Source organism: Sapajus apella, unplaced genomic scaffold, assembly GCF_009761245.1.
Source record: "Sapajus apella isolate SASKATOON/1434 unplaced genomic scaffold, GSC_monkey_1.0 scaffold214, whole genome shotgun sequence".
In the NCBI taxonomy this organism is placed as follows: domain Eukaryota; kingdom Metazoa; phylum Chordata; class Mammalia; order Primates; family Cebidae; genus Sapajus; species Sapajus apella.
The window spans coordinates 117,193-139,464 of NW_022437154.1; the positions used below are offsets into that span (position 1 = coordinate 117,193).

At 51.2% G+C, this 22,272-nt stretch overlaps 1 protein-coding gene and 1 pseudogene across 1 annotated transcript in view; one reads left to right on the forward strand and one right to left on the reverse strand.

Annotated features, from left to right (window-relative positions):
* Positions 1-114: 114 nt before the first annotated feature.
* The window catches only part of CIB2 (calcium and integrin binding family member 2), a 25,179-nt gene continuing 3,021 nt past the window's right edge, over positions 115-22,272 (reverse strand). The window contains exons 2-6 of the mRNA XM_032270663.1: positions 18,241-18,275; positions 5,793-5,904; positions 3,976-4,123; positions 1,210-1,405; positions 115-775 (exon numbers count right to left, since the gene is read on the reverse strand). Of these exons, the coding sequence (XP_032126554.1) occupies positions 754-775; positions 1,210-1,405; positions 3,976-4,123; positions 5,793-5,904; positions 18,241-18,275 (513 nt within the window). The 3' untranslated portion in view covers positions 115-753. The remainder of the gene's footprint in view (positions 776-1,209; positions 1,406-3,975; positions 4,124-5,792; positions 5,905-18,240; positions 18,276-22,272) is intronic.
* Positions 21,943-22,061, forward strand: LOC116544380 (annotated as a pseudogene).

Consider the following 22,272-nt stretch of genomic DNA (forward strand, 5'->3'; position numbering starts at 1 on the left):
AAAGCCGGAGGCACTGCCTCACACCGAGAGCTGAGGCACCCATGGTGGGATTTCAGGGATCAGGAGCAAAGGTACCCTCAAGCATTTCTTAACATCAGCAGACATGGAGAACACAGGGATGCAAAAGTGTTTTATTACCAGGAGTTCACAAATCTGTGGACAGCACACACCAGTGAGGATCCCATGGTGTTGGGGAGGGCAGGCAGGGTGGTCCTCATGACCCAGAGGCAGAGCCAGGGGCAAGAGCCCTTGGGCCCACTGCTCCCACATTTCACATTGTGAAGGAGGTGGGGAGAAGGGGAACAGGCAGGGGTGGGGGGCAGCCCAGCCTTGGGTTTTGGAAAAAATTGCATAGCTCGTTAAAACCCTGACTTCTTTTTTTTGTTCCCCTCTGTCCTGGGTGACCAGGGTGTCTGCCAGCACTGGGACATGACCCCACCACGTCCTGTTGGTTGATCTGCCTTTCCCTCTGGGAGATGGGGAGCATTTCTGGACGGGAAGAGGGCTGGGGGTGTGGAGGGCCTGGAGAGGGGCCATGGGTCCTGGGGCTGGACCACAGGGGGGCTGTGGGAAGGGTCCTAACCCTCACACGCCCCCTTCCTGGTTAGTTTTTTTGCTGAAAGGGCCACAGGAAATATTCGTGGTGTAAACCCCAGAGGCTGCCCCTGCTTTCCTGGGGAGCATGGAGGCCACGCCCATGTGACCGCAGGGAAGGATGGTGGACTCCAGGCCCCTGCCGCCTCTGCCGTGTCCTCAGATCCGGATGTGGAAAGTGCTGGAAAGAGAGATAGGCAAGAGAGAGTGAGAGGCCCCGGGGTCGGGCAGGTAAAGGCTCCTCAGGGAAAAGCACACCAGGCCCCAGCCCCGCACCACCGCCGCTGGACAGTGCCTCATTAGGACCCCCTGCAGACAGGATGCGAGTCATCAACAGGGAGGGAAGGCAGGCTTGGGGGGGACAGCGGTGCCCAGGGAGCTCTGCCCCTAGTTATCATTGAAGGGGCCCTCAGGTCTTCAACCTTCACATCAGAGTCTGGCCCTCCAGGGGACAAGGGCCAGTCACACATCAAAGGCAAGGGGGCCTTGACTGTGACCTCCTGCTCCCTGGCCACGCAGCATGCTCACAAAAAGCAAGTGATAGGGGCCCGCAGCCCTGGCATCCTGGCCTGCCCTGCCCTGCCCTGCCAAGCTCAGCCCCTCTAGTGGAAGCACCTGAGGAAGTCAGGGGCCTTAGCAATCATGTCCTCGAAGTCAGCAAAGCCCAGCTTGCCGTCGCCGTCCAGGTCGGCCTCCTCAATGACCTTGTCGCACACAAGCACCACCTCGTCTTCATCCAGCTCTGACTTTGTGAGCCGGGCCAGCGTCAGCTCCAGGTCCTCCTTGCAGATGAAGTTGTCAGTGTTGAAGTCTGTCGGGTGGGGGTTGGACACGTTCGAGCCTGGGTTGGGTGCACCCAGGGACCCCTACACCATAGCTCTTCCTCCCAGCTGGTCACACTACCTCCACCAGCTTCTGATGTCCCAGAGCATCTCCATGCACACTCTTGGGATACTGGATCCATGCCCCCAACAGGGCTCACCCACCAGGCATAGCTTAAACACCCACAGCCACCACCTCAACAACCCGACAGTGACTAAATGTCCAGCCACATCCTGAAACAGCTCAAAAGTCCAAATCTGAGGTTTCCTGAGAACTTCAGGCGTAGGCCAGATAGCCCTTCCTGGCCTTAGCCCACAGCCGACCCTGTTCCCTTTAGACTTCCAGAGCTAAGGAAACCAGGGCACAGAAAGGCCATGTGATTGAATCAAGGTCAGAGAGCCACATGGAGATAGAGCAGGGATTCTGATTGGGCCTATGTGAGTCTGAGACCCAGGTTTTCTCAGCTGTGCCATACTGCCTCAGTGGTGTGTGGCCAGGAGCCACGATGGCTCAGAAGACTCAGAATCGAAAGGCCCTTAGAGAGGGCCCATGCCTGGCCTTTGTGCACACAGAGCAGGGAACATGGTTTGATTCTACCCAGCAAAAGGCAACACTACTGCTCAAAGAACAGCAGAACGGTTCAGAGGACCAAGCCACGTGTAGCCGCGTCAAAGTTAACTCCAAGTCTCTTCTTACCATTTTCAGCCCAACGACCAGATCTGCACACGTGCTGTTTCTTCTGCCTGGGGTGCCCTCCCCAGCAAACTCCTGGTCATCCTTTACATTTTGGCTCACACATCACTTCCCAGTGGCAGAGCTTTCTAGCAATAAGGGTCCTCTCCCCTGCAAATGAGCTTCTCCTGCCCACTGGGCAAACTCTGACACGAACGGTAGTGATGAAGACCCATGATGTGAGCATGACATGCTCTTTCTCATTTAATTTTCAGAGCAAACCTATGAGACAGGCACAGCTGAATCCCCACTATACACATGAAGAAACAGGGAGGTGAAAAGGGGAAGCACCTGCCTGAGGTCACATCCCTGGTCATTGTTGGACCCTAGAGCCCAAGCTCTTAGGGGTAACTCTACCCAGTCTCTGCACAGGCCTGTGCACAACTCTAGGGTAGTGGCAGGTAGGACTCAACTTTGCCCTTGACATGGGACACAGCAATGTCTGCAAAGATTCGCTGGCTGGCTGGATTCCTGTGGCCATTTAATATGAGTAAACTGAGGCCAGAAGTGAGATGATTCTTGTTGCTAATGAGGCCCCAGGCCTCCCTAGCACCAGAATCACCCTGGCTGCCTTTCCCCACTCCACCCCCAGCCTAGGTCAGCAAGGGAGCCACAGTTCTTCCGTACATTCCTGTGCCTGCTGGTCCATGCGACCTGCACTCCTGTCTTGGGCAGACAGCAGCCCTTCCCAGGAGCAATACTGTGGGGTCTGAGACTGCGCTGATGTTGGGTGGAATCTGGAAGGCTTTTTATATGAGTCATGTGGGCATAATTTGTGGACGGTAGACTGGCAGGTATTTTCTTTCTGACATGCAAGCAAAATGTGGGTGTACAGACAGAAACCAAAGTCCTCCAAAGTCAACACAACTAGAAAGGGAAACATCAGCCCCTGGTAGGCCCTGCTGCCTTGGGGTCCAGCGTCTGATCAAAGGTGCTGAGGACAGGTGGTTTGACCTTGACTCTTTGGGTCCAGGTTGGGTCCCAGCCCCTCTGTGAGCCTTAGCCATCTCACCTAAGGTCTGTCTGAGGATCTGACATGAGTCCCCATGGGTCTGTTGTGAAGTTTTCTCCCTGGGGCTGTTGGAGAAGCGCGAGTCCTTGGCTCGTGAGTACCTGCTGCCCCCTGGTGGCTGGTGAGGCAGCAGGCCCACGGGCAGGGCTGGGCGGCTGACCCAGTGGCCCTACTTCTGGCAGTGTTAGGGGGCTCCAGAGGCCCCTCTTCAGGCTGACCTCACCACCATGGCCGAGGCAGCCTCTCCAGCTCCTCCATTTTACATCTCAAAGCTGCTGAGTGATCTTTCTAGAAAAGAGAGCTACACTTCCCCACTGGAAACCCTACAGTGGTCCTGGTATCCGGAGTACTAGGTCCACACTCCTTGGCTGGCTCTCACAGCCTGGCCCCAATTACCTCTCCGGACTCACACCGCCCTCACTCCACCACCTTCCAAGTTTCTCCGCCTCCTTACCAAGCTCTGCGCCTCCCTGCATCTGCACGGGCTGTGCCCTCTGCCAGGCCTGCCAGCCCCGCTTTTCCAGTCCAAGCCTCTGCTGTCTCTGCCTACAGGTCATGCCTGCGACCCCCCTCACACTCACCACGCAATCTGGGGTGGGCGAGGGCCTCCCTCCTCTGTTCTCAGGACCCCTAGAGATGTCTCTCAGGCACTGATGTCTCCCTTGGCCAGCCCACTGGACAGGCACTCTTCAGAAGACAGATCAGTCTCACTGTCCTTGGTGTCCCCAGGGCAGGAGCCAGCAGTCATCAGACAGCCCCATGCCCCAAATACTGCCCCCCTCACATTCACGGCCCCCTCCTCAAGCCCTGGTTACCGTAGATCTTGAAGGCATAGTTTGCCTTCAGCTCTCGGGGAGCCGACTCGCAGAGCACGGAAAACATGTCCACAAAGTCGTTGAAGGTCAGGTTCCCCTCACCATCCTCGGAAAACGTCTCCACAATCCTTTCTTTGAAGGGATTCTCCTGAAGAAAACACACGACACACACAGCAATCACTGTGGGTGCAGGGTACGCAGGAGGGCCCGGCAGCCAGACTGCCAACAGTCTGCGTGACCCTGGAGGATGGATGGAATCCCTCTGAGCCTCGGTTTTCCCATCTGTAAAAAGGGAATCATAATAGCACCTACTTAAGTGAATCGTGAGGGGACTGAATGAGCTAAAGTATGTAAGGTGTTCATACCAGGCCCGGCACGTGTAAGAACTTGGGAAGCATTCTGTTGGGTCACGTCACATCATCAAGATGGGCACAGCCAGGGACAGTGGTGCACGCCTGTGGTCCCAGCTATTTGGGAGGCTGAGGTGAGGGAACCACTTGAGCCCAGGAGTCTGAGGCTTCAGTGAGCCATAATTGTCTCACTGTACTCCAGCCTGGGTGACAGAGCAAGATCCCCTCTCCAAAAAAAAACAATGCTGAGCCCAGCCAATGTGTTCTTACCAGAGGCACTGCCTCATGTGAAGCGGAAACACGGGTTCCTCCTGTTACGCAGAAGAGCACACACAGGCTCTGCCTGGACGTGTAGGGCACGTCCAGCAGAAGAAGATGACAGCACAGGGCCCTGGCGACCTTGGCTCAGGCCGCATCAGGCCAAGATCGTGGGAGGTGAATGTAGGGTCAGATAACTGGGCCAGACAAGCAGCAAGTGTCACAGAGCCAGTTCAGGCCCGGGTCTGCCATTGCTCTGCTCCTGTGAATCCTCCAGACCACCTCGGATGCCGCCTCCCCCAGGGAGCTGTACACAGACACCTTCCTCTGACCCCCAGATCACTCGTCCAGAGCCCTTCCATCCCACCTAAGCTAGCACTTGGCTAGCCCCATTCTGTGCCCAGCCCAGGCCAGTGCAGGAGGCTCAGAGACAGACCACTTGGGTCCCACCCATGAGTGCCTCACCCCCTCCAGCAACCTTCTGAGCCTGCTCTCGAGCCCCCGCTGGGCCAGGCGGAGTGCCTGTCCATGGCTGAGCCTGGGGCCCACTGTCTCTTAGGACTGCAGTCACAACCAGAGTGCAGGCCCCAAGTGGATGTCATATGGCACTCTGATCCCACCTTCAAGCCACACATCCTGGGCCTGGCAAGGGGCTACTGACAAAGTCCCACTGTAATGGGGAGGTTTGCCCCAAATGCCTTCTCAATGCGGACTGCACTTTACACATTATGGATAAGGAACTCCTGAAATGAAACATTCAAATATACATGGTCTGAGGACCAGGAGCATCAGTCTCTCCTGGGAGCTTGCTCAAAAAGCAGAATCCTGACTCGACTCCTCATTGAGAAGTGATGCTATGGACGACCACCATGCTGACGTCAGTGAGAAGCCACAGCAAGGCACGGGGGAGACAGAAACACCATCTAACGAAGCAGACGCAGGCCTGCCAAGTGCAGCAGGCTTGGGGCCACTTGACAAACGGAGAAGCAGAGGAGTGGCCACCGACGTACAGCACCCCTACGGAGCCCACACGGCTTATTTATTCAGAGTACAGATGAGGAAACAGGCACAGAGAGGTTCTATGATCCGCTCAGAGCCATGTAGACACGAAAGGTGGAGCTGGGCTGGGCCCAGACCTGGGGGCCTCTGCTGCTCATCTGGGGGCAGGTGCAGACCCCCTGTCTGCCAGCAACAAGGCCCTGCACGTACCCGCAGCTCTGGCATCTGGATGATGAGGCTCATGGGCACATGGACGATGGGGCTCTTCCTGTAGTCCATTGGGACGAGGTTGGGGGCGAGCTCGTAGAATCGCGAATGCAGCCTTGGAGAAGAACAGAGGAAAAGTACTGGAGGGGGTGCCGTCCCTGGGTCCCGGCGGCCTGATGCTGCCCCCTAGGCTTCTGCCTCTGCAGACTCTCCTCAGCCAGGACCAGGTGAGGGGCCAACTGGAGGCTCTCAGCTCTGCCGACAGGGTGTGGGTTTGGGAGGGAGGTGAGTTCTGCCAGGCCCCTGTGCTGATAACCAGGTTGTGTCCAGGCCTCCCTATTTCCGCCACACCCACCCCATCAGCACCACCACCATCACCCCATCCCTCACTCCTTGGGTCTGCATCCAAGTCTTAATTTTTTCCCCTTTGGGCTCTCATAAGGGTTTTCTGTGGTAGGGGTACTGTGCTAACCACTCAACACATCACCTAATTTAATCCTCCTCCGCATAACTGTGCAGACAGATGCATCCTGACTCCAGTTTACTGCTCAGCAAACTGGGGGCTGAAGAGGTTAAGAGTGATTTGTCTAAGGCCACATAACTGGGGAGCATCAAGGGCCGGGGGTGGAGCCCAAGCCGGGAAATCCAAGCAGAAACTCTTAGTCACTGTTCCTCCTGCCACTACTGAGGGTCCATCAAAACCTGAGCCCACTGCGTGGCCTGATCACCCCCAACTTAGGCCCAGAGGGTTAGGTCTCTCTGAAAGAGCTCTTGGCGGCCCTCACACCCTCAGGAAGGCCCTGTGAATGGGCCACCCATAACCTCTCTAGCTGGGGGCCATTGAGACCCAGCCCGTTACCCTGCTGGGCCTGGCCCTCCCTCTTTGCTGGTGGGTCAGGTCCCTAGTTCCTGTCCCATGCTCCGGAAAAGCAAGCCCACCTCAGCATGCTACATGGACCCTGAAAGGTGTGAGGCATCCTGGCACTGTCTCACTTTGAAGTCCCCTTCCTCCCTGCCCCCTGCCCATTATTCAGTCTTTCTTTGTCCTTTATCCCCTTGTCCAGGTCCCTGTCATTCCGGAGAACAGTCCGCCATCCCAAGACAAGTATAAATTATATTCAGATGAACTTGTGAGCTGGGTGTGGCAGCCTATGCCTACAATCCCAGTGTTTGGGGAGGGTGAGGTTGGGGGCGCACTTGAGGCCCAGAGTTTGAGACCAGTCTAGACAACATAGCAAGACCCTGTCTCTACAAAAATGAAAATAAATTAGCCGGATATGGTGGCTCAATCCTAGCTACTTGGGAGGCTGAGGCTGAAGGATCACTGGAGCCCAGGAGTTGGAGGCTGCAGTGAGCTATGATTGCCCCACTGTACTCCAGCTGGGCAACAGAGCAAGACCCTATCCCGAAAAACAAAAATTGTGTTAAGTGCTGCCATGGGTGGGACAAGTGTAAGGGACATTGACTGGGGGCTGAGGTAAGTAACCTGCCTGAGGTGACATCCTAGGCTGCGAGTGAATGGATTAGATAAGATCCTGTATCTCCTGGACTTGGGCCTGCCTGCCACCCACAATGCCAGATCAGCCCAGGCCTCTTTTTAAGTGACCTGACCCAGTGACACACTCCAGGTCCACCGTTAGCAAGCCGTCCAGCACAGCCATCCAACTCTCCCTTAGATTCTACCAATTTTTGTGGTCCTCTGCCTGGCTGTCCTTAGCAAGGCACTTGACTACCTACCCAGCTCAAACAGATAATAACGCCAGCTACGGTTTAGCAAGTGCTTCCTCTGTGCCAGCCCTGGACCGACCCTCTGTGTGGATTGCTTTACTCTTTTTAATCCCCAAATCACCCTGAGAGGTAGACATTAGTCTCCCATTTTCAGGTGGGAAAACTGAGGCTCAAGAATCAACTGTCTGCCCCATCCTACACAACCAATGAGCAGTGAGGACAGGACTTGAACCCAGAACCTCTGGACTCCAGCCACTTGGCTCCTCCCTGCAAGACAAGCCCTAGTCAGCATATCCTTCCCTGGATCAGAGCCTGTCCAGGGCAAACGAACTGTAAAACGCCACATGCGCACTTTGCCAGTCACACATCCCCGTAAAGGAGCCTAAACTCACACAGATGTGCCATGATCTGGGGACAGAGCTGGAGGGAAAACCTCAAAACTTGTACTTTGGGCGGGAGGAGGCTCAGAAAATGCCATGGTGGTGGGCTCAAGCTGTGACTCTCCACAAGAGAGCACTTGAGGACTTTCTTTGCTCCTATTTCCTGTGTAGAGAAAAACTACTCTTTGTTTGTTTTTTTTGTTTGTTTTTGTTTTTGTTTTGGGACGGAGTTTCGCTCTTGTTACCCAGGCTGGAGTGCAATGGCGCGATCTCGGCTCACCGCAACCTCCGCCTCCTGGGTTCAGGCAATTCTCCCACCTCAGCCTCCTGAGTAGCTGGGGTTACAGGCACGCGTCACCATGCCCAGCTAATTTTTTGTATTTTTAGTAGAGGCGGGGTTTCACCGTGTTGACCAGGATGGTCTCGATCTCTTGACCTTGTGATCCACCCGCCTCGGCCTCCCAAAGTGCTGGGATTACAGGCTTGAGCCACCTCGCCCAGCCCTTTTTTTTTTTTTAAACACCATTCCCAAATAAGGAATGACCACTTATTTCAAAATTCATGCAACTTCTTTCATAATTCATGCATCTGGCACTTTCACATACCCATTGTGCTTTCAACTGTTACATTTCCCACTTGACCTTGACCCCGCCCCACATGTTAGGGTGTGATGTTGGAGTGTTTCTGGGGGTTGACCTACACCTCCGAAGTTCTGTGGGATGACTGCAGCAGGAGCATGAAGTCAGGCTGAGGTTGGAGCCCTGCCTACACCGCTCACTAGCAGCGTGGGTAAGCGGGTTAATCCACTGGAGAATAAGTTTCCCTATCAGTAAAGCAGGGGCTGTTTTACTGTTCTCACACTTGGATTAAATAGGATGGTGTTCATAAAACCACTGGCCTTTGGCTGGGCGTGGTGGCTCACGCCTGTAATCCCAGCACTCTGGGAGGCTGAGGCAGGCGGATCACAAGGTCAGGAGCTCAAGACCAGCCTGGCCAATATGGTAAAACCCCGTCTCTACTAAAAATAAAAAAATCAGCCGGGTGTGGTAGCGGGCACCTGCAGTCCCAGCTACTTGGGAGGTTGAGGCAGGAAAAATGCTTCAACCTGGGAGGCGGAGGTTGCAGTGAGCCGAGATCGTGCCACTGCACTTCAGCCTGGGGGACAGAGCGAGACTCTGTCTCAAATGAAACCAACCAACCACTGGCCTTAAACTGGTGGCTTTTAGCATGCTGCCTGACATGTCAGGGGCTCCTGGAAGGGGTGGACTAGCGAGAGAGGCCGTGGGTGCTCGGCAGGGCTGAGGAGGTATCTTCTGCAGTGGGAAGGCCGGCTTCTACCCTGGTACACAGATCTGTTCTGAAACAATAACTAAAGTCACACTGAAATTTTTCTTTAAAGAAAAATCCAAGGAGAATTTGAAATCCCAAATCACTGTGAAAATAACTCTAGGCATTGTCAAAGAACTAATCTCTGCACCTCTCCCCCAGTAAAGGGTGCTGAGTTCAAGAAGAGCTATACATTAGTCCGACCGTAACATCCAGGACCAGAAACAATACTTATGCTACTCGAACTGCTCCAGAGTATGAGGCAAGAAATGGGAAAGCCCCCACTTCTTTTTACAAAGTTAACAAGAAACCTGATACCAGAATCTAATAGGTACCAGAATGGACCAATGGCACTGACATACACAGATGAAAAAGTCTTATAAAATAACATACTGGGGGCCAGGCACAGTGGCTCATGACTGTAATCTCAGTGTGCTTTGGGAGGCCAAGGTGAGAGAATTGCATAAGGCCAGGAGCTTGAGATCAGCCTGGGTAATGTAGTGAGACTGTTTCTACAAAAAAATTGAAAAATTAGGTGGGTGTGGTGACATGCATCAGTAGTCCTAGCTACTCAGGAGACTCAAGTAGGAGGATCTCCAGCCTGGGCAACAGAGTGAGACCCTGTCTCAAAAAAAAAAAAAAAAAAAAAAAGAAAGAAAGAAAGAAAAAATAACATACTGTTAAATCAAGTCCAAGAGTTTAAAAGAATAATACATTAGGACCAAGTAGGATTTATTCCAGAATGCAAAGATGGTTTGATATTTAGAAGTCTGTGACTACAAATCATATTAAGCAAAAAACATTTTGATCAATTTGATAGATGCATCTATGACTATGTGTGAACACAGAAAAATATCTGAGAAGTTATATACCACATGTTTACACTGACAGTCCCTCCAAGGTGAGGGTAGAGAGGCATGAAAAGCAGGAGGCTTTTACTTGATACTTCACCTACTTCTCCACTGTTTGATCTTTAAAAGTATTTATTCATAGAAATTCAGTTTTGTTTTGTTTTTTTTTTTTTTGAGACAGAGTCACATTCTGTCACCCAGGCTGGAGTGCAGTGGCGCCATCTTGCCTCACTGCAACCTCCACCTCCTTAGTTCAAGCTATTCTCATGCCTCAGCCTCCCAAGTAACTGAGATTACAGGTGCCTGCCACCACACTGGGCTGGTTTTTTTGAATTTTTAGTAGAGATGGGGTTTCGTCATGTTGGCCAGGCTGGTCTCGAACTCCTGACCTCAAGTGATCTGCCCGCATCAGATCAACCTCCCAAAGCGCTGAGATTACAAGCATGAGCCACTGCACCCAGTCAAAAGTATTTTAAAGTATATGTTATTTTGCCAATTAAAAAAAAAACTTAAAATTCTTAGTAAAACAGAAACAAAAGGAGTTTTTCTTAGGAGCAGAAACAAAAGGGTATCGCTCTTTTTTTTTGTTTTTTGAGTCTCAAAAAAAAAAAAGAGAGAGAGCGATACCCTTTTGAGTCTCACACTGTCACCCAGGCTAAAGTGCAGTGGCTCGATCTTGGCTCAACACAGCCTCCACCTCCTGGGTTCAAGCAATTCTCCTGCCTCAACCTCCTGAGTGGCTGGGACTACAGGCACCCACACCATGCCCAGCTAATTTTTGTATATACTGGGGATATACCTCTCAAAGTAGGATGCCTATAATCACGGTTATTACGTAACATTTCTCCCCAGGAGCACTAGTCAATATACTATCGGCCCTCCAAAACCATGAGTTCTGCATCCATGAGTCAACTGAAGATAGAAAACGTCTGGGGAAAAAAATGGCACCTACACTGAACATGTATAGATTTTTTTCTTGTCATTATTCCTTAAACAATACAGTATAGAAACTCTTTACATAGCATTTACATTGTATTAGGTATTATAAGTAATGCGGTAATCATTTAAAGTACACAGGAGGGGACAATTGAAAGTACATAGGAGAGGCCGGGCATGGTGGCTTACGCCTGTAATCCCAGCACTTTGGGAGGCGGAGGCAAGCCGGAGCCCAGGAGTTTGAGACCAGCCTGGGCAAAACAGTGTGACCCTTATCTCTACAAAAAAAGTATAAAAATTAGCCAGGCATGGTGGCATGTGCCTATAGTCCCAGGCAGATGTGGGAGGACCACCTGAACCCAGGAGCTTGAGGCTGCAGTGCGCTGTGATTGCACAACTGCACTCCAACCTGGGCAACAGAGTGAGATCCTGTCTCAAAGAAAAAAAAAAAGGGATACAGGAGGATATGCATAGGTTATATGCAAATACTATGCCATTTTATATCAGGGACTTAAGTATCTGCAGTTTTTGGTATCCTTGGGAAGTCCTGGAACCTATCCCCCACATATACTGAGGGAAGAGTGTAATTAGTTAAGACAGTAAAATAGTACACTTAAATATTGGAGAGGAGGCAAGTTATCATTTACTGGAAAACCAAAAACAATTAGCTTAAAAACGATTTGAAATAGAAAGAGTTCAGAAGCTTTTCTACGCAATAGTTTTTCCATTACGTACCAACATTAGCCTTTTTAAAAACAGGATTTGGCTGAATGCAGTGGCTCATGCCAATAATCCCAGAACTTTGGGAGGCCAAGAGGAAACGATCGCTTGAGGCCAGGGGTTTGAGACCAGCCTGGGCAACACACTGAGACCGTTTCTATAATTTTTTTTAATTAAAAAAATTGAATTCACAATTTAAAAGAACCAAAAAACACAAAACCAACTAAAATTGGTACAAAACGTTCTAATTTTGAAGTATCAAAAAAACCATGAAAGTTTAACAAAGGATATAATAATATTTTAGGTAGTTAGATAACTATTGTACATTACTGACTGGAAAGGCTTAATGCTGTAATGATGAGAATGCTCTTCATTTTTCTGTAAAATGAATACAATCCTAATTAAAACCTGCAAATGATCTATTTGGGATCTGGCCAGCCTGATTCAAAAGTTTGTTTGGTTAAGTGTTTCTTCAAGCTACTGGGGGAACCCTGAACAAAGAGAAACTGGGGAAACATTTGTCCCTGTCGGGTATTAAAACAGTTTAAAGCTATCATAAGGACAATATATGAAATAGACACTGGCATTTACAAGGCAGACTAGTACAAATGGTAGATCCCTACATACCTGAGAATTAGCCCATGATACAGCAGTTGAAACCAGTGGGGAAAAGATGGATTCCTCTGAAAGTCACAAACAGGCGGTCCACATTCCTGCCCGGTTTTCACATAGCATTTAAAAATAATTGAATTATACTAAAATAATAAATTTAGAATTTTGTTGCCAACATACACAAATTGAAAGATCTTATATTATAAACCTGGGTTTCTTAATCAAGCTGGTCCTGCGTTCCCCCAAGGCAATAACTAGCTGGGGCTCAGGAGCAGCTATTTCTACAGATGCACATTCTAAAGAGTTCCCACCCGACTCAACAGCTCCATTTATTTACAGTGCATATTGGCCCCCCTTAAAGGCAGTGAGCTTCAGACTCTTGGGTTATTCAATGAATGATCTGTGGTCAGAAGTGCATACAACAGCAGTAGGGAGACAAAGTAAAAGTTTTTAAAATATTCGTATCTGCCGGGTGCGGTGGCTCACGCCTGTAATCCCAGCACTTTGGGAGGTAGAGGCGGGTGGATTACCTGAGGTCAGGAGTTCGAGACCATTCTGGCCAACATGGTGAAACCCTGTCTTGAAAAAAAAAAAAAATGCTTATCTTTGATCAGGAAATCTGTTGGAAGTATCCAGACATGTGCAGTTATGTGAATGGCACAAGAATATTAATTGGAGCACAAATTAAAATTGTGAAAAGTTCAACTACACAAATTAAGAAATATCTGGAAACCATCATTCTCAGCAAACTAACACAGGAACAGAAAACCAAACACCACATGTTCTCACTTATAAGTGGGAGTTGAACAATGAGAACACATGGACACAGGAAAGGGAACAACATACACCAGGACCTGTTGGGAGTAGGGGGTTAGGGGAGGGATAGCATTAGGAGAAATACTAATGTAGATGACGTGGTGATGGATGCAGCAAACCACCATGGCATGTGTATATCTAAGTAACAGACCTGCACATTCTGCACATGTATCCCAGAACTTAAAGTATAATTTAAAAAAAATTCAAAAAGGAAATATGCATTAAATGCAGCCACTTAAAATATTATATCAGAATATCTAATGATACTGAAAGTTGTTCATAAGATGTTAAATGAAAAAAGCAGAATATACTGTATAATCCCTTTTTAAAAAAAAAAAAAAGCTTGTATACATTTATACACCTACAAAAAGAAAGACTAAAAGGAAGGCTGCTCACTAAAATGTTAGTGATGATTTTGGGAATCAGGGGAACACTAAGATCCTTTTTCTTATCTTTTTTTAACTTTAAAAATTGTGATACAATAACGTAAAATTTACCATCTTAATGATTAGTTTTTCTAACTTGTGGTAAAATGCACACGCCATAAACTTTACCATCTTAACCTTTTTTATGGGTGAGCTCAGTGGCATTAAGTATGTTTACATTATTACATAACCATCACCACCACTGACCCACCTCCAGAACTCTCTGCGTCTTCCAAAACTGAAGCTCTCTACTAATCAATTCCTCCTCCTCCCTGCCCCTGGCAACCACTGTTCTACTTTCTGTCTCTTGGAATCTGACTACTCTAGGTACCTCATGTAAGTGGAACCCTACAGTGTACGTCTTTTTGTGACTGCTTATTTCACTGTGCATAATGTCCTTAAGGTCCATCCATGTTGTAGCGTGGGTCAGACTCTCCTTCCTTTTGAAGGCTGAATAGTGTTTTATTGTCTGTCCATATCACATTTTGTTCATCTATTCCTTTACTGATGGATTGCTTCCACCTTTTGTGGATAATGCTGCTATGAACATGGGTGTACAAACGTCTCCTCGAGACTTTGCTTTCAATTCCTTTGGGTACGTCCTCAGAAGTAGAATTGCTAGATCATGTGGTAATTTTATTTTTGAGAATCCACCATACTATTTTCTTTAGCTTTCTTACCTAATTTTACAATTTGCCTCAGGAAAAGCAATTTTAAGCATTTTTATTTATTTATTTTTTTTGAGACGGAGTCTCGCTCTGTAGCCCAGGCTGGAGTGCAGTGGTGCAATCTCTGCTCACTGTAACCTCTGCCTCCCGAGTCCCAGTTCAAGCAATTCTCCTGCCTCAGCCTCCCGAGTACCTGGGATTACAGGAACGTGCCTCCATACCCAGCTCATTTTTGTATTTTTAGAAGAGACAGGGTTTCACCATGTTGGCCAGGCTGGTCTTGAACTTCTGACCTCGTGATCCACCTGCCTCAGGCTCCCAAAGTGCTGGAATTACAAGAAATTCTCCCACCTCAGCCTCCCAAGTAGCTGGGACTACAGGCTCACACCACCACACCTCGCTAAGTTTTGTATTTTTTTTTTTAAATAGAGACAAGGCTCTCACCACATTGGCCAGCCTGATCATTAACTCCTGAATTCAAATGATCCACTTGCCTTGGCCTCTCAAAGTGCTAGGATTACAGGAGCCACACCGCACCTGACCACGATCTGACTTTTTGAAAAACACATACAAAAGAAAACACTGGCATAACATATACTAAAAGATTAACTGCCATGATTTCTGGGTCACAGGTTTATAGGTAACTTTTTTGTCTTCTGTTGACTGGCTTCATTTTCTAATTTTTCTACAATCATTATGTATATGTGTAGTAAGTCATTAAAACAGGTTATAGAAAGCTTTTAAGAGTTTGAGAAAATAAACAATAAAATAACAAATAGGCAAACACCATGGGGTGCTGGCTGGGTGGGCCTCTGCGTGCACTAAGAAGACAAGGACTCCTGTCCCACTGATTAAGGAACACAACCTAATTACGGGACAAGGGAAGTCGAAATGCCAAGCTCTCGCCTATAAAAAACAAGGTGACTGAATGGGGTGGGCTGCCTACACGGGCTGAATGGAGGAATGGAGGAGCTGTGTCCTGGGGAGCAATTGGATCTGCCTGGGTGGGGGCAGGGCAGAGGGAAGGAGAATTGGAGGCGGGCTACCTGTGACTCGGTATCACTGCCCCAAAGCTGCCAGAGCTGGGCCCCAACCTGCAAAGAAAAACCTCCTGCTCAAGTTTCCTCCTCGCCATCTGGTCAGTACTCAGGGAGCAGCTTACTAAGAAAACCATCCCAGTGTGGGTGGAGGTAGCATCCCTGAAAGGCGCTTGGGAGCAGGGAAGACCAGCAGAGGCCTGGGGCTGGACAGCCTGGCTCTGCAGCTGACCTTGCTCTGGGCTCCCGGACCTGAGAGGGCTCCCCTGGAGGGACGGTCAGTGATGCTGGCCTCGCCACAGAGAAGGCTGGAGAAAAGTGAAGGGGCTGAAACTGGAATTGAGCCATCATGGCCGTGCCTGGTCCCTCCAGGGACAGGCAATCCAGAATCCTGTCTTGTCTTACTACCCTTCCCTGAGGATGGACTGATGAGCAGCAAAACTCCAGGTAGCTCTTTTCATGTTCACGACACCATCGCCCAGACCTCCCAGACACAGGGCCCTGTGAGAAGACTGCTCCTGCAAGCAATGTCATCCCCATGCTGCAGACGGGGCCTCAGGTTTGGGTTTTGCTCTGGTGCTGTTAGAACCTAGGGTGCTGAAGCGTGCAGAGGTGAGCAGGCCAGGGCTATGGGAAGCCAAGACACCCCTCCGCAAGTCCTCTCACCTGCCTGGCACCCCTCATTTTCCAAGAGGCCAGGGATGCCCTTGATATGGTTTGCTGTGTCCCTACCCAAATCTCATCTTGAATTGTAGTTCCCATAATCCCCACGTGTCATGGCAGGGACTTGGTGGGAGGTAACTGAATCATGGGCGTGGTTACCCCATGCTGTTCTCGTGATAGTGAGTGAGTTCTCACGAGATCTGACGGTTTTATAAGGGGCCTTTCCGCCTTTGCCCAGCACTTCTCTCTCCTGTCACCATGTGAAGAAGGACGTGTTTGCCTCTCCTTCTGCCACGATTTTAAGTTTCCTGAGGCCTCCCCAGCCATGTGGAACTGTGACTCAATTAAATCTCTTTCCTTTATAAAGTTACCTAGTCTCAGGCATTTCTTTATAGCAGCGTTAGAATGGACTAACACAACCCCAAAGCTCATCATATTGGATCTGATTCCTGGACTGGCCTTCAAGCTCCTCTCTTCTCTTCCCCATACAGGCAACCTTGCTGCACTCAATAAGACCACTGGAGGATGGGGGTAGGAGTGGGAGTGGGAGAAGCTGGCCTATCTCTCACCCCTGCTGCTCCCCAGCATGGAATATTCTCCCTCAGCCAATCCTACCTGTCTTTCTCCCATACACTCTTCATTTGCTCACTTGTGGCTAACAGGTGCCATGCCCCCTGTCAGTCCTGCCTGATAGCAAGTCTGGTGGGGAGCTGGGTACCTGGGCCCAGGAACTCTGTTAGAGCAGCTGGGGGAGCGCTAGGGCGGCAGGGTGTTGGGGGTGCTTATAAAGGAGATGACTCTGGAGTTGCATCTGAAAGTATACATAGCAATGCTGTGGGCAGAGGAGAGGAGGACACTCTGGGGAGTGGGGACAGCCAGGGCAAAGGCCCGGGGCAAGGGGCTTTTGTTGCCAGAATGAAAATGGCCATGGGCCTCAGAAGACAGGCAGGCTGGGCTTGGCATCTACAAAAGCAGGGGCTCCAAAGCTCCCTGATGAGGCTCAAGTGAGGCTCCATGTCAAGAACTCTGAAAGGTAAGAGGTACCACAAGAAAGGCCGGGGTGACAGCCATGTTATCCCAATACTGAGAGCCATCCTGTCCAAATGGGGAACTCGCCCCTGACATCTCTCAAGCTACAGAGCAAATCCCACTTATCAAACACTATACCCCAGTGTTGCAATGCTACAAGGGTAGGTTTCACCATCCCCATTTTACAAAAGAAAACTGAGGCTCAGGGAAGGTCAAATGGTTGCCCAAGGCCACAGAGCTGAGAAGTGGGGGTAGCGCCCACGTCTGCCGATGCCGGGCCTGGGGGCTTTGCCCCTTGCCCCGACCCTCGAAGGTGGTGGAAGGGGGTGTCCCCTGCCCACGCAGGAGACAAGTTGGAACAGCAGTGTGGGTGGAGAGGAAAGCCGAGAGGCACTGCCTGAATGAGCAGTGCTTAGGGCAGTGACAGGCTGCAGCACGGCTCTCTTGGGAAGCTGCAGTGGGCTCTGGTCCAGCCTGACCATCGATCTCGAGGGAAAGTGATCCCAGGTGCTTTGCTGGCTTTTAGTGCCACCCGATAGCCCAGGCAGAGGGGTCCAGCGAGGCCCGTGGGGCGCGTTTCCTGGTACTCAGTGATTCCCGCTCACCATCTGCTTCCGGGGTTCTGAGGCTGCCAGTCGCCTGCATCCTTCCCATCCAGGTCTACCCCCACCCCCACCAGCACCAAGGAGAAGGGCTGCCCTGGGAAGAAGCAGACCCCAATGAATAGCACAGGGGTGATGGGCATGCCCTCAACTTTCAGAGGTCTCGGGAGTGGAAGAACATCAAAGCTGGAGTCAGAGGGCCCTCAGGGACCCCTAGCCTAACAGACAGGGACTCCGTGCTATAGCAGGACCCAGGATGCAGTGAAACAGCAAGGGACCTGGAGTCAGAGGCTGGGCCTTGAGTCCCTGGCTCTGTGACTTTGGCCAAGTTGCTAAGCTGTATTTGTAAAATGGGGTTAAATGGATTCTTTTGTTACAAGGTCACCATGAGGATGAAATGAGAATGTGCCTGAAACCACCCACCCTGAAGCCCAGCGTGTAGTAAGTAGATGTGCACTTCCCAGCAGGAGGATCTGGGCCCTGGGAGGAGTGGAAGCCCTAACTCCACCCAGCAGCCCAGTGGCAGAGTGGGGACCCGAACGCGGCTGCTGACAGAGGCCGATGCTCCACCTCAGCCCCAGCTAGCACAGCCAGCCCATGCGGGGCGCCCCAGCCGCGCCCCAGACCCAGCCCTGGCAGCGGGAACAATCACACTTACTTGAGGATGTCCTTCTTATTGAAGAAAGTGCAGTCCTGTGGAAGAAAAACACACGGTCAGTGTGCGGCTCCCAGTCTCCTTTCCTGCTCAGAGGCCTCGATGTCACAGGGCCTCACAGGGGACAGCCCTGGACTGGGTGCAGAAGAGTCACTACTGTCCCTCTCCACCCCACCCTCACCTGCCGGGGACAGCTGGTTCTAGTGGGTACAGAAAATGCCTCCCCAAACCTTTGTCCATCCTAGGGAGCTTAGTGCATGGTGGGGGGCTGCAGTGCGCTTCAGGGTACACATTTAGGAGGGAGATGGAGTGCTCACAGGTAGGCGTGGCTGATTTGCGTGCCACTGGGATACACTGGGGGATGACAGGGAGGTGGCTGGGAGACAACTCTGAATGAGAACCCACAGGGCCACCTTGTGTAGCTGCATGGGGTGCCATCCTCGCTGTATTACTGAGCACGGGGCTAAGGGAGTTGTGTAACCCCAGGTTCAGAGACTGACAGTTCCAGGCACACACACTGGGGAAGCATCAGTATGTGCCTGGTGTTCTGAAGCCAGAAAGAGATGAGGTCACCCAGGGAAGGGAGTGAAGAGGCGGGGGATATGGGACAGGGAAAGGTGGGCAGGGAGGAACCAGGTAGCATCTGTGGTAGAGGTAAGGGAAGGGGCTGCTGGGGACCTCCAGGTGGGCATTAGTCCAGGTGGGGGCAGCACTTGGCAACTAGGGCCATTCAGATGACTATCTCATCTCAGATGGGTCCCATCTTTGTCTACATGACCAACCTCTGTCCACAGCGTGACCTGCCCAAGGTGAGTATCAACCACTGGCAGTCAGTGACAAGGACCGTGCTGGCAGTCTACGGTCAGAAGTACAAAGGGGAAAAGGACCCAGCACTTGGTAAAATGCCTAACCGTGAAGGGCTTTTCTGCCTCTCCCCTGCTGCTTAGCTCTTCCACCTTTGTTACAGCGTGAAGGAAGAAGGCCTCTTAGGTCTGCAAAACCCAGGTCCTGTAGGACCTCCTGGGGCCATAAGCTGACTACAGCCAGCTCTGATGAGGAACGAATGGCTGAGACTCAGGCCAGCAAACAGCCAGGCTTGCCCTGCATGAGACCTGAAGCCACTGGACATCAGGGCAATTTTTTTTTTCCCATTTATTTATTTTATTGCATTTTAGGTTTTGGGGTACATGTGAAGAACATGCAAAATTGTTGCATAGGAACACACGTGGCAGTGTGATTTGCTGCCTTCCTCCCCATCACCTACATCTGGCATTTCTCCCCTTGCCATCTCTCCCCAGCTTCCCACCCCCCACCGTCCCTCCCCTATTTCCCCCCAACTGACCCCAGTGTGTAGTGCTCCCCTCCCCATCAGGGCAATTTAATTGTGTGCTGAGAGGGCCAAAGAGAGAACGCCCGCAGGATGCATGCAACATCTGGGCTTTCCACCGGGTGCTTTCAGGGAGCTGAAGCAGGGAGAGTGGGTGGGAATTTCCAGGCCCTATTTGGCCCAACAAGTCTGTCCTAAACCACCTGCTGCTCCCTGGGAGTTAGACTTAGGATCCATGCTGCCTTCTTGGAAACACAGGGGGTTCTCCTGAGGGTCTTGGCTTTGCTTTGGGCAATGGTTCCTCTGCAGGAACGCAGAAAGCCTCAGGCGGGGGAAGCAGCGCCTCCACTCCTCACCCAGCACAGACAGAAAACTTCCTACTTAGCAGGCCTTAGACAAAGACAGGCTGGAGACAGGGTGGACTGATTTCTCAGCAAACTCCAGAAACACGGAGCAGAAGGTGGACTTCCCTCCATCCTAGGGCCGTTTCTACGGTCTAAGGTGCCCAGTGAAAGGGCCAGGGCTCTCCCACCTAGCCTGGCGGAGGCTGTCAGCAGAATTGGCAACAGAGAGAAGCCTCAACTCCTGCTCTCTTCCCGCTGATCTGTCCTCCCTCCCTTCCCTTCCCCTCTCCTCTCCCCTATCCCATGGGTTGGAAAGGAACTTCCCAGGTCCTGACTCAAGGGTTCTACTAGCAAAAGATGCAAATATTTCCCATATAACCCTGCTTCCCATCACAATTCCCTATACCTCCCTCCATCAATGGTCCTCCAGGTGTGGCTCCCGGACCAGCAGCATCAGCCTCACTGGGAACCTGGTGGAAATGCAGATTCTCAGGCTCCACTCCAGCTCTCCTGGATCAGAAGTTCTATGGGTGAGGCCCAGGGATCTGCATTTTCAAAAACCCACCCAATGATGCTGACGCATAGTGAAGTGTGAGGACTTCTGCTCTAGAGCAGAATCACCTGGGGGTCTACTTCAGATACCTGTGTTCCCCACCCCTCAGCAGACCCCAGACAAATTATAGAGAAATACCCAAGGGTGGATCCCCAGTCTCGGAAGCTCTTTCCCTTCTCTGGAGTCCAAAGACCAAAGACCCTGCCCACCACTGCACCCTCAGCTGCCCTGGGAGCCCGTGTCTGAAGGAACCCTTTCTTATACGTCCAGAGAGCACATGCCCCATCACTGCCTGGCTCCTGACAGTATACAGGGACACAGGGACAGGTCTTCAGACAAAGGTCCCAGCTCAGGTCAGGGTCATGAGGAGTGGGAGGGAGGGAAGGAGCGAGGGGGCCTAACCCAGGAATAATGGGTCCTCAGAACTTTGGCAGCAGAAAATTGGACAGGCTGAGCTTTGACAGTAGAAGCCCAGAGGCTTCCCCAGTCAAGGCTGGAGTTCTGCCTCCAAGCCTATACTCATCCAATTCCCCACCTGGAGTGCCCTCTCCTCTTCTTGCAGGCTGTGCAAACCCTTTCCTTTACCCAAAGCTCAAGTCACGGGGGACTTGTTCCAGGCAGCCTCCCATTTCCTACACGCCTGGTCTGCCCGTGCCAGTGGTCAGGAGCTGAGCCATGGGCCGTCCCAGTCCCAGCTGTAATGGAAGTGACTGTCCACCCAGCTCTGCCAGCTCAGGCCTTAGCACTGCCCAGGTGACCATCACATGGCTCAAAGTCAGTCTCCAGGGTGATCTCGGTTAATCCCCACAAGAGCCCTGTGACATGAGTTGTTCCCATTTTAGGGGTGGGGACACTGAGGCCCAGAAGGGAAAAATGGCTTGCTAAGGCCCACAACATCAACTGCCCAGCTGACTTGAATTTAGGACTTGAGAATTCTTGTCTAGAGTTTTTCATCCTCCTAGAGCCATACCTTAACAAATATTTGTCCATTCACTTTACAACATCCTCTAAGCATCCCTTTTGTGCCTGGACAGGGGCCACATGAGAAGGGACACGGAGTGTACACAGTGAGGTGCCCAGTATAGACCCTTCTGTGGCTACAGGAGGAACTGGGGATGTGACTGTCAGGCTCCCTGAGTACTCCCAGCTGAATGAGGGAGTCAGGGAGCCCTCCCAAAGAGGTGAGGCTTGCACTGGACAGAAAGATGGGCTGAACTAGGTTAGCAGAGGAGCGGGGAGAGCAGCAGGAGAACAGGGCCAGAGGGGAGGGAGGGCTTGGCTAGCAGCCCTTCAGTGTGCCTGAAACTTGGGGTGCAAAGGGAAAGGGAGTAAGAAATGAGGTTGGAGCCTGGGTGCAGTGGCTCACGCCTGTAAACCCAGCACTCTGGGAAGCCGAGGTGGGTGGATCACCTGAGGTCAGGGGTTTGAGACCAGCCTAGCCAACATGGCAAAACCCTGTCTCTGCTAAAAATACAAAAATTGCATACGGCCACATGACCCTGAACACGTCCGATCTCGTCTGATCTCGGAAACTAAGCAGGGTCGGGCCTGGTTAGTGCTCAGATGGGATACCGCCTGGCAATACCAGGTGCTGTAGGCTTAACAAAAAAATACAAAAATTAGCTGGGTGTGGTGGCAGGCACCTGTATTTCCGGCTACTTGGGAGACTGAGACAGGAAGAACTGCTTGAACCCGGGAGGTGGAACTGGGAGGCAGAGGTTGCACTGAGCTGAGATCGCACCTCTGCACTCTATCCTGGGTGACAGAGTGAGCAAAATTCTATCTCAAAAGGAAAAAAAAAAAAAAAAAAA